Source organism: Lissotriton helveticus, chromosome 8 (genome assembly GCF_964261635.1).
Source record: "Lissotriton helveticus chromosome 8, aLisHel1.1, whole genome shotgun sequence".
In the NCBI taxonomy this organism is placed as follows: Eukaryota; Metazoa; Chordata; class Amphibia; order Caudata; family Salamandridae; genus Lissotriton; species Lissotriton helveticus.
Window position 1 is genome coordinate 905,901,003 of NC_136069.1, and position 12,360 is coordinate 905,913,362.

Consider the following 12,360-nt stretch of genomic DNA (forward strand, 5'->3'; position numbering starts at 1 on the left):
CCAGTCATCGATTCAAGAGCACAGTGTATCTGCTGCCAATAGGCATGAACAAGAGGGCACCCCCAGGCAAGGTGCAGGAAACCAGCATGATCCGCACGGCAGCGCTCACATCTATCATCACTGGACAGACGGAACTTGTATTTTTTGACCGGCGTGTAGTACAGTCGCTGCAAGAACTTGAAGTGAATCATCTTGAGCCTACTGCTGGCCGTTATCCGAGCCGTAAGGTTGCAGCAGTATGTCCATTGTTCATCAGTGACCTCTGTTGCCAGGTCAGCAGCCCAATGCAGCCGAGCCGCATTTTCCGGTCCCGGGCTGCCCACTCTGATGTGACGGTACATGCCCGAAACTAGGTGCGAGCCATCTTGTGAGCTAAACATGAAATGTAGTGGAAGCAGGGTTTCAGGTTCATCGGGGAAACCAGGAAGTATTTCCTTCATCCCCTGACACAGTCGTATGTAGTAGAACCTATTGAGTGGAGTGGGATCGTAGGAAGCAAAGAACAAATCCGCAGACTTGAACTGGCTATTGGAGAAGAGGTCGCCCCAACAGGCAATCTGCAGTCTCCGACAGAGCAACCGAAAGCCATGTTCCTGTAGGAGTTCCAGTTTAGGGTGGTATGCCAGTGGCAGTCTAGGAGAAAACGGCAGATAGCTTTCCAGTCTCTATGCCACACGGCGCCAGGCGTCCATGGTGCACGTGACGGGAGTGTAAGGTGTGTCCATGGACGCCACAAGACAATGTAGGAGTCCATTAAGGGGGAGGGGGTTTGCGATCCAATCTTCTACTGCCAATTGAGGCATGAACGGAGCGGGGATCATCCAGTGATATGCATAATGCGCTTGGGCGCATAGATAATAGGCCTCGAAATTGGGTACATCGAAGCCCCCCTTATCGTATGGTTGAATCAGCATTGACCATCTCAGCCGTGGGTGCTTACCCCCCCAGAACAGACGACTTAGCTCCGACTTTAATGTTTTTTTAAAAAACGCACCAGGGTAGTACGGGATGGTAAGAAAAAGATATAGAAATCGGGGCAGCACCACCATTTTGATGAGTGATGCCCTTCCCGCCATGGAGAGGGGGAGGGAGATCCAACGATCTACCGATGTAGTTAGTTTTGTGATGGCCACACCATAGTTCAGTCGCAATGTTTCATTCTTGTCACGTGAGATTTGGACACCAAGGTACCGCAAATCCGAGCGACACCATTCCAAAGGGAAGTCAAGTGGGAAATCAGTAACCGCATCCGTAAGAGGAGAAAATTGCGACTTAGCCCAGTTTATGTGCACTCCAGATAGTCTGCCCAAGACGACGAATTCCCTAAGCAAGGGATTTAGGTTTTGCGATGGATCTTTGACAACGAGCGTCATGTCGTCCGCATATAACGACACATCGATCTGGCGCTGAAAGCATCGAACCGCACCCTCGCGATGCAGTTGACGGAGCCTGCAAGCAAGCGGCTCAATGGCTATGCAAATAGGAGAGGGGAGAGCGGGCAACCCTGTCGGGTGCCTCTTGTAATTGTAATGGAGGAAGAGAGGCGGCCATTAACTAAAACTTTGGCCGTTGGTTGCGTATACAGCAATTGGACCCAAGAAATGAATAATTTCGGGAACCCCATACGCGCCACAACGGTGAACAAATATGGCCATTCAACAGAATCGAATGGCCTTAGTGGCATCGAGGAAAATCGCTGCGACTGGGAGATAAAATCATTAGAATGTTACATTAAAATAACGATATAAAACCATTCATCTTGATATTTATAATACGCTTTAAATAAATATATATATCAACCAGCCGCGGCCCGTGGAGAGAGTTCCGGTGGGGAAGACAGGCGGGGCGGGGGAGGGGCAGGATGGGGGGTGATAAACACCGGAATATGGATGATTGCAGGTAAGTAAACAATTACATTAATAAAATGAATTTCGTATCGCGACCGGCATCGCATTTTGCGATGCAGTGCACGGAACGAAATTCATTTTATTAATGTAATTGTTTACTTACCTGCAAACATCCATATTCCGGTGTTTATCACCCCCCACCCTGCCCCTCCCCGCCCCACCTGTCTGCCCCACGGAACTCCCTCCACGGGCCTCGGCTGATATCAACCCCTTATTCGGAGGTGGGGACATTCCATAATAACCATCTGTTACAACCCAGCTTCAGCTTCATGAGTACTGGTACTATATTTCAAAAGCACTCCACAGACATATATTCGTTTTAAAGATAGGCCAAGTAACAGACTCACATAGCCACCGCTCAAATTAACTCATATTTCCATACACTAATCCCCCACTAATTATTTTTGGGTTCTGGAGTAGCGAGCTACTCACTGAAAAACGCTCCGACGTCTTGTCAGAGGTAATAAGTGCTATATAAAGACACTTACAAATACAATGCAACATGTAGTAATACAACAGCAGGTGCTACATAGAAGATGTAACCAACAGACAAACACATGTTTACCGGTAATCTTTTGCACAGATCCGTTCCTTTGCCAGCATGGCTAATACCTAACTTGGGGTGAGGAGGATGGTTGTGTGTGTATGTATGTATGTATGTATGTAAGTATGTACTTATATTACCTACTGGCGGTCGCCAGTAGGTATATATAGTTAGGATTTTTTCCCTATGGGATTTTTGAAAATTCTATGTCTAATAACTTTGGCGTTTGTGGACGGAATTGGCTGAAATTTTCAGGAAAATGGCACATTTTGTTTCTGAGCAGCCCTTGAAAATTTGGGGGGGGGTCGTCAAGGGGGGGGCCGAGAAAAAAGGGGGGTCCCAAAACGTGTCTTTAACATTGAGTTTTCCATAGGGCGGTTGGCCTCACTTTTAGCCCGAACGGCTGAATGGATTTGCACGAAACTTGGCAAAATTGTAGGGACTGGTAGCCCGATGTGCCTTTTGTAGGTCTCAATATATGTGCTTCAGTGGATTTTGAGAAATTAACGTGCAAATGACCATAAGGGGGCATAGTAGATCCTCCTTGACCTCTTAGGTTTGATGTGGAGGTTTTAAAAGGGCCCCGCGAGGCAAAAAAAAAAAAATTATAATAATCGAACGGCTGAATGGATTTGCACGAAACTTGGCAAAATTGTAGGGACTGGTAGTCCGATGTGCCTTTGCTAGGTCTCAATATATGTGCTCCAGTGGATTTTGAGAAATTAACGTTCAAAAAAAGATATATATCTGTAACAGCGCTCCGCTTCGCGGAGATAAAATTATATCTGTATTACCTAGCTGTTGCTAACACCAGTTAGCGACGGCTAGTAGGAGATAGCGACCATCTTGGGCCCCACTTTGCATGTGAGTGATATTTATCACTAATGACATGCAAAGTGGGCATGCCAAGATGTTAGCGACTGGAAACAGTCGCTAACATCGCTATCTCCTATTATCAACTTTTGGAAATATTCGCGATAAGCGCGAATATCTCCAAAAGCTAGCACCTGCCCTGAGCAGTTCTAAGGCATGTTATCCAATGGGAGGTGGATAACATGGCTAAGAGCATTAGCTCGGTAATGCATGAATATCGCTGAGTTTTCAGCGATATTAATGCATTGCGGTCGTTTTTTATCGTATTTGCGATAAACCTTGATAATAGCAAGGTTTATCTGCGATAATTTCTGACGATGCTTAGCGGTAAAAAAATCGTTGCTAAGCATCGTTAGGGATAAATATCGCTTAACTTTGGTAATATGCCCCAACGTCTGTTAACGTTCGATTCGAAGGAAATCAGGAAGTGTTGAAAAACATTGTCTGCGCCATCTTGCCTTTTTTCAAATGCCACACTTTTGTCGTGCACGGCAGTCATTTTAGATGCCTTGACCAGACCCACTCTGTGCACGCTGTCGATCCTTAGCATGACTCCCCACCCTCGCAAGCATCTCCCCCAGGCAGTGGTCACCCCCGCTCTCTGTCTTATGCATGGGTAATAAACCACCCCCCATCTGTGCTGCTCTTCCCTGAGAATCACACCCTGTGCCCGCCCGACACCTCCCTTTCGCCCTATTCACTACCGCACCCTCTGACACTCCTTTTCCTCTGTGTCCGATTGTCCAGGCCGGTCCTAGGGTATCAGCTAGCCCTGCAGATGTAGTTTATGGCCCCAGCTGTAAAGAATCACCCCTCTTCAAAGGAGTTATAGTAGATCAAGGCCCACACTCGATGAGATCCGTCACAGCAGACGCGTTCCTATTATCTGAAAACCATCCTGTATTGTGATTGGGGAGGGGACCGAGCCTGAAGCGGAAGATTCCAGGGATGACTCTTTGTACATCAAAGTTTTTACAATTATGTGTCACATTAAAAATATATAGCACTCCAACATAGTAGTAAGATTATAAAACTTTAATAACTTATAAATATATACAAGAAAACAAAAACAGTAATAACATATAAACATTTTTAGGGAAAAACAACGAAGTAGCGGTCGGCTGTGCGAATAGTCCCAACGCAGCACAACGTCCAGATTTCTGGCGTGGGGCGTCGCGGGGGGTGGGTCATCAGTAGCAAACTGTTGTGCGAATAGTTCCAAGGCAGCAGAACGATGGCACCAAGGTGATGTCCAGTAAGTTGCCGCACTGGTTTTGGTATCCTACAATGCTGCTCCGAATAACGGCGTGGGGCGCCCCGGGGGAGGCGGCGTGAACGGGCCTCTCCAGGTGGAGTGTCATCTGTTGTAGTGGGGCGCCCCTTTACCGTTTCAGTTGCCATTCCGTCCGTTTTTGGTCCACTGTGTCAAAAGCCGCAATTCAGCTGAGTTGCGCCCACTCTTGCGGTGCAGCGATAGGCGGCTGTCACAGGACTCTCAAAATGGCGGCAGGCTCTTTCCTTTTTGGGCCTGGTCCACTGAAATGGCCCTGGGACACCTTGGAAATCGGACGCTTGTCTGCTAGGTCTTGGACCCCATTCTCGAAAGCGTCCCCTCCGCCTTGAGGATTTATCAAAAGTTTTGGGGGCCCCCGACTCCTGTAGGCTTCTGGTGGGGAGCGGTTGCCATGATTGCTCGCGGAATGACCACGACGGAGCTACGAGATGGTGGTGCTCTCATGCTGAAGCCAGCTTCAGTCTGAAACATCCAGAAACAAGGTGGGGCTTTCATCGTTTGGGAAAAAAAAAAAGTTTTCATCCAATGAAAAGTGTTGTTTTTAGGTCATATGATCAAGCCTTCCATCATTAGGAAACCAAAAGTATAATGAACCAATGAAAAGTTTTATAAACAAGTCACATGACCTGTTATGCGGCATAGGGTATAAAATGCGGAGAAAATACGTTGGCACGTGAGGCGGCGTCAGTAGCGGACCGATGTGCGAATAGGCCGAAGGCAATACAACGCGCCAAGATCCGGATGGCACCGAGGTGGTGTCCAGCAAGTTGCAGCACTGGTGTGGCCATCCTACAATGCTGAAAGTCGGCGTGGGGCGCCCCGTTGGCCTGTGACTTTGCGTCAGTAGCGGACCGATGTGCGAATAGGCCGAAAGCAGCACAACGCGCCAAGATCCGGATGGCACCGAGGTGGTGTCTAGTAAGTTGCCGCACTGGTGTGGCCATCCTACAATGTTGAAAGTCGGCGTGGGGCGCCCCGTTGGCCTGTGAGATGGCGGCAGTAGCGGACCGATGTGCGAATGGGGCCAAAGGCAGCGCAACAATATTTTCGGAATAGAAGACACCACAAGGCGCTGAGATGCCAAGATCCGGATGGCACCGAGGTGGTGTCTAGCAAGTTGTGGCACTGGTGTGGCCATCCTACAATGGTAAAAGTCGGCGTGGGGCGCCCTGTTGGCCTGTGAGATGGTGTCAGTAGCGGACTGATGTGCGAATGGGGCCAAAGGCAGCGCAACAATATTTTCTGACTGACACCACAAGGCGCTGAGATGCCAAGATCCGGATGGCACCGAGGTGATGTCTAAGTTGCGGACCGATGTGCGAATGGGGTCAAAGGCAGCGCAACAATATTTTCTGTATGGAAGATACCACTAGGCGTTGAGATGCCAAGATCCGGATGGCACCGAGGTGATGTCTAGCAAGTTGCTGTACTGGTGTGGTCATCCTACAATGCTGAAAGTCGGCGTGGGGCGCCCCATTAGCCTGTGAGATGGCGTCAGTAGCGGACCGATGTGCGAATAGGCCGAAGGCAGCACAACGCGCCAAGATCCGGATGTCACCGTGGTGGTTTCATAGTTGAGAGGCACTTCATCTGCAGTGGGGCGCCGAGATCCGGATGGCACCGAGGTGATGTCTAGCAAGTTGCTGTACTGGTGTGGTCATCCTACAATGCTGAAAGTCGGCGTGGGGCGCCCCATTAGCCTGTGAGATGGCGACAGTAGCGGACCGATGTGCGAATGGGGCCAAAGGCAGCGCAACAATATTTTCTGAAGAGAAGACAACAAAAGGCGCTGAGATTCCAAGATCCGGATGGCACCGAGGTGGTGTCTAGCAAGCTATGCAGTTGAGTTGTGTGCGCACTTGCGGCGAATAGGTCGAAGGCAGCATAACAATGTTTTCTGAATAGAAGACACCACAAGGCGTTGAGATTCGGTTACCATCGAGGTGATGTCTAGCAAGTTGCCGCACTGGTGTGGCCATCCTACAATACTGCTCCGAATAACGGCGTGGGGTGCCCGAAGGGGGGGGGGGAGGCGGCATGAACGGGCCTTCCTAGGTGGAGGCTCGTCTGCTGTAGTGGGGCGCCCCTTTACCGTTTCAGTTGCCATTCAGCTGAGTTTCGGCTGCTCTTGATGCTACAGCGACAGGCGGCTGCAACAGGACTCTCAAAATGGCGGCCTGTTCTTTGGATTTGGGCCTGGTCCACTAAAATGGCCCTGGGACACCTTAGAACTCGGACGCTCGATTTTTTTTTTCCTTTCCTGTACATGCAAAAAAAGGTAAATGCCCGGTACGTTACACGCTTCATCTGCCACGATGAACTCTCCAGAGGAACCGAAAAAAAATATAGTTATGGTAACTATACCATGCATCGTCATATGGAGAGGTGGCACCAATTAATTATAGTGCTGCATAAAAGAGAGATTTGGAGGAGAACCCCTGACCTGCTAGTACATTCATCAAAGAAGTGGCACTGACAGCATCAGAGGCAAGGGAAACGGTCCCAAATATTTAGAAGAACTTTGGAAAGATTAAAATGACATGTTTAGATTGTGGCAAATTAATTTCATGTGGACAGATGAGTGTTACTCTAATAAATACAGCATATGAACATCATCATAGTCGATGGTTGGTAGAGACATTTTGACTATATCCTGGACCTGCCCGTCCTCGCCCAAAATGGCGCCGGAATAAATGGGACTCGTAACTCCTTGTTGTGTACTGGTTGCAGAACCTTGAAATCACGAGATACGTATGCAGTTTTGAAGCACATGGCGGGCGGGGACGAGAATTGATTGAATATTTCGACATCCCTATTGATATTAAGTTCTGATGTGTTATTGATTACTGTACTATTGAAAGTTCGAATTAACGTCACCCATGGTACTTGCCCGCAAATGTATATCTAGATAATTTTATTGTAACTGGCCCTGTCGTATTTTAATTATAAAATGTACGTCCACCGATTCCGTAACTGTTAGACACCTTAGTTCTTGCAACCTAATGGCCCGCCCGTTACGTTCCTCTACAGTGTAAATGTCTACTCATCATATACGATTACAGTTTGCTCCGTGGCCGGCCCACGTGGTTATAGGCTCGTATTTGTATAATGAAATTTTCACAATAAAGGTTTTTAAAAGAAAACATGGTAGTAGTATATACATTGGTAAAGTTTTTAATAATAGTCACTGTTTTAGAATCAGTAAAAGGCAAGTGAAATAAAGCAGACCAATTACATGAAGGGTAAAAGGTATAATTCGAAGGAACGCAGTAAAGATAAATGGTCAAGGGCTGTTGTGTTTTCTACTCCTGCAACATAAAGTGATCGATAAGAATCTCATATTCAGGCGTATCGGCGACTAAGACAGCAGGTCGACCCTCTTTTGCTCAACGGCTCCGTCATGGGACGAAGAAACGCTCTTTTTCTCGAAAAAAGAATATATTTTACTTGCAGGACAGTTGTAAATTTTCCGGGAAAGTACATTAGCCTGGAACATTATAACATATATTTAAGAAAAAATAATGTTCGGAAGTAATAAAAAGCGTAATTTTTAGGTCATATGACCAAGCCTTTCATCATTAGAATAAGAAAAGTAAAATGAACCAATGAAAAGTTTTATTAACAAGTCACATGACTTGTTATGCTTACGTTACGTGCTGCGCGCCCCGGATGACTTCCGGATGCGCTAACGCGGCGCGTCATATGACGCATTACGCGACAACGCAGGTCCAGAATATAGTCAAAATGTCTCCACCAACCAGCGGTTGGAACACAACCCCTTTCAGCAGGCTAAATAGTTCTGTTAAATGACAACAGAAGGGACAGGCAACAAGAACCATCAGTCAAAGAGGGGAGGGCTAGTTCTTCTCTACCGGGTTACATTGGGGCGCTACCGGAACTGATCGAATTGGTAGTCTACAGTGTTTCTGGATATTCAGACTGAAGCTGGGGTTAGCATGAGAGCAGCACCATTTCGTAGCTCCGTCGTGGCCATTCCGCAACCAATCATGGCAGCCGCTCTTTATCGTTATTTTGGGCGGGGTGGGTGGCGGAGCCAAGCTGTTTTGCAGCCATCATTGTGTGGAGTTCAGTTCATCTCACTAGTTTTGTATTTGTCATGAGGGGTTGTTCCTAATGTTTCTATTTTAGCGAGGTCAAAAAGAGATCCCATTAGTGGCCTACTGATTTTGCTCGATTCCTTTTCTTTTTTTTTTACACGATTTTTCGTTATCTGCGAAGACTAAACAGAGTATTGCGACTCTGTGTTTGTTTGTAAATAGAGAATGAACCAAAGAGAACCAATTCTAAAACAGTAAATACTTGGATAACAATCAATCAAATGGAGAGAGAAGCAGGCACGACGTATTACAACGGGGGCAAAGGCCTGCGTTAACTACCCTTCACTATGTGCAAAGAGAGAGTACTCCTAATAGAAATGAGGGGGGGGGGCACCATTCAAAGCAGATCAGTGTGCATAAACACGAAAATGTTTTCACTTACCACGTACTTGACATTCGACAGCTTATGATATTTGCTATTAAAAAACCATTGAAATTCACTGAAAAAACCATAGGTTATAGACCATATATAGTTAGGAATTAGCATTTACAAAACCTTGAAAATTCACTGAAAAAACCATAGGTTATAGACCATATATAGTTAGGAATTAGCATTTAAAAAACCTTATTTTACTCACACAAAACCATTGAAATTCCATATATAGTTAGTTGCACTAACTATATATCGCGCACCCGCAATCCACTGCTGATCATGTCACATATTACATCATTCATGACATGGTCAGTGACATCACTGATGACATCTCAAATGACATCACTGATGACATCACTGATGACATCATCCAGTGACTGTGTGTTTCTGTAAAGTTTAAATATGTTTTACATATTGAAGAATGAGTAGATGTATAAGTGTCTGGACGAAGGATTTAGTAGGTGCATGACTGAATGTATGAGTGAGTGATTAAATGTGTCTCACTGAGTGCATGGGTTAGTGACTAAACTGTCTTAATTTGTGCATCATTATGTCTGTTTTTCTGTAAACTGCTGCATGTGTTGATCAGTAGCTATATGATTAACTATATGGGTTATTGATTGATTGTCCAAGTATTTGTATGGGAGACTGAGTGTGTGTGTGGCTGGCTGGGAGGTGTGTGACTCTGTGCAGATCAATGTGTACTTGTATCAATGATTGTATAAGAAAGTAAGTATGTGTTAGTATATGTTTGAAAATGTAAGGTGCTCTATGTTTAACTGTATAGACAAGAAAATGGAAGTGTGATTGATTCTTTACAGGACTGACTAGGTGTGTGAGTAACTCCATGGATGAGTGGCAGAGTGTGAGTGTCTGTATAGGTGTATGAGTGCATATGATAGTGTTGTAAAGATGAGTGATTGTATGTATGAATGATTGTATGGGTGAATGAGTGAATGTGTGTGTAGACGTAGGAATCAGTGAGTACGTATGTAGTAACTAGTATTGGTGTGTCAATGGTTTCAAAAATTATACTCTGTATTTAACACTGGGTGAAACAGAGGTTATATTAAAATGTGAGGAGATGCATTGTATTGTCACATGAATGATATCATCAGTGATGTGGTCATTGATGTCAAATGAGATGTCATCAGTGATCTCATCAGTGATGTCATTTGAGATGTCATCAGTGATGTCATCAGTGATGTCACTGACCATGTCATGAATGATGTAATATGTGACATGATCAGCAGTGGATTGCGGGTGCGCGATATATAGTTAGTGCAACTAACTATATATGGAATTTCAATGGTTTTGTGTGAGTAAAATAAGGTTTTTTAAATGCTAATTCCTAACTATATATGGTCTATAACCTATGGTTTTTTCAGTGAATATATATATATATATACACCCTATTTGTAAACAACAGTGCAAAGTAGGAGGTGGAATTGTGTGGGTATGTTCTAAAAAGTCCAAACAACGCAGTGACACAAAAATAATATTCATACATCAACACTGTAGCGTCTATGGTGATACAACCCCCGTGACACAACTCTGCCTACGAAGTCTTCTGCACATCAGTTACAGATAGTGCCATACTCCCAAATTAATGTCGTACATCAATCCAAGCAAGGCTAGTTTATAACACACAATTATTGTTCAATAAAAGGTAGAAGCCAGGAAAGGAAAATACCTGGGATTGCCAAATTTGACAGAGGCAATATACTAAGGGGCCCGGACAGGAAGCCCATCCAGTCAGCGGTGCTGTCTCCGGCTACCTTGGTGCCTGCTGCCATGTCTCGCGCAGCAGGTCTTCTTCCTTCCCTGCTCCTAAAGACAAGGAAGACGGGAGGTCTGGTGTCAGCTGTCAAACGAGCTCGCGCCCTGCTGCTTCTGCGTGGCTTGGGTCACAATATGAAGCTGCCCCTGCTCTTCCATGCTTTGGCAACGTCGCAATCAGGGGGCCCCGGGAAGCAGCACACCATGCAGGATAATCTGCTCAGCCCACCCGTCCACTTCCTCTTTTGTTGTTTTAATAGCATGCAGAGGGTCTAGACAGGGCATAACCTCGCCGAGGCTCCCAGCCACGACTGCAATGATTACAGGGACACAAATAGAAACTCGGCTGACGTGCTGCATTCTTCATCTGAAAGGTAAGCCGCTCGCGCCGCGCCCACCTGTAATGCCAGCTAATTGAGCTATGACCGAGCCGCAGCGGAAGCCTATCATCTCACGCAAGAATGACAAGCAGATGCCTCCCGTGCCGGGCAGGAGGAGCGCTGTGTTTTTATTCTCACACTGCGTAGCTGTACAGTCACCGGTGGCTCCAGTGACCAGCCCACCCCATTGGTGACATCCCGTATGTATGAGGCTGAAACGCTGTGGCCAGCGATTGGACAGCGTCACGCTCAAAAGAACGAGGAAGTGATTGTTTCTAGGTGTGACGGCGCTGAGTCACTGCTTTCAAAGAGTATGGCTTGCGCTCAACGCCTGTCGATGATTGCTTGGTGTGTTTACTAGTCATCGGCATCATTTTTCTTTTGCTTTTTTCTGTCATCGAGTGTTTATACACTTTTTATTATTTGAATTGATATTTTATGAAGTGCCAGTAAGCCAACGTACAGCAACTTCAGAGCGCTTTTGGTCACAGTAGGTGAGGTGATGAAAGATTACTAATTTCAAGAGTGACACTTTAACTTTGCCTTCTGGGCATTATAGTTTTGTTGTTCTCATTATAATTAGGGGCTAGATAGGGAGCCCTATCCCCTAGGTGTTTTTTGCTACTAAACATTTCCCAGCTGAGGGCGTCACTCTTTACATGAATGTTCTTATCAGCTATGCAACATAGGGGTGCCTGGATTTCTTACCAGTGAGCTTCATTTTAGTTTCTGTCTTCCGCGTTCCAAGATTTAAGTGTATCCACCTGACAATTTAATTGTATCCACCTGACAACCAAGTTCCCTGATATGCCCAAACTAAACACTTGCTGATTCTACCGCCTGGCTCTTTCCGGTTCTCAACCTGTGAGCATTCCTGCCACCTTGTGGTGGGACCAGAATTGTTTCAATTGCTGTTTTAATTAACCCTGGGCAAAACACTACGCTACGCTCGCATAGTTTGCGAAGTTTGCGCTACTTGGCACTACGCAAACTGCACGTAGCACAGTGCAAACATGCATAGCGTGGTGCAGCGGTAATTTTTTGCTTGCTCGCGGTCCTCAATGTCAAGTTGGCCACCGCGAGCAAGCAAAA

At 46.0% G+C, this 12,360-nt stretch overlaps 1 protein-coding gene across 2 annotated transcripts in view; it reads right to left on the reverse strand.

Annotated features, from left to right (window-relative positions):
* Positions 1-11,472, reverse strand: part of PLCXD2 (phosphatidylinositol specific phospholipase C X domain containing 2) — a 213,244-nt gene extending 201,772 nt beyond the window's left edge. Inside the window, exon 1 of one of the 2 annotated variants that reach the window (XR_013599890.1) lies at positions 10,803-11,472. Coding sequence is in view for 1 of the 2 variants with exons in the window: in XM_078657709.1 (XP_078513835.1) it covers positions 10,803-10,905 (103 nt within the window). In the remaining variant the exon portion in view is untranslated. The remainder of the gene's footprint in view (positions 1-10,802) is intronic. The other variant, XM_078657709.1, reaches the window with a different exon arrangement.
* Between the last annotated feature and the right edge of the window lie 888 nt (positions 11,473-12,360).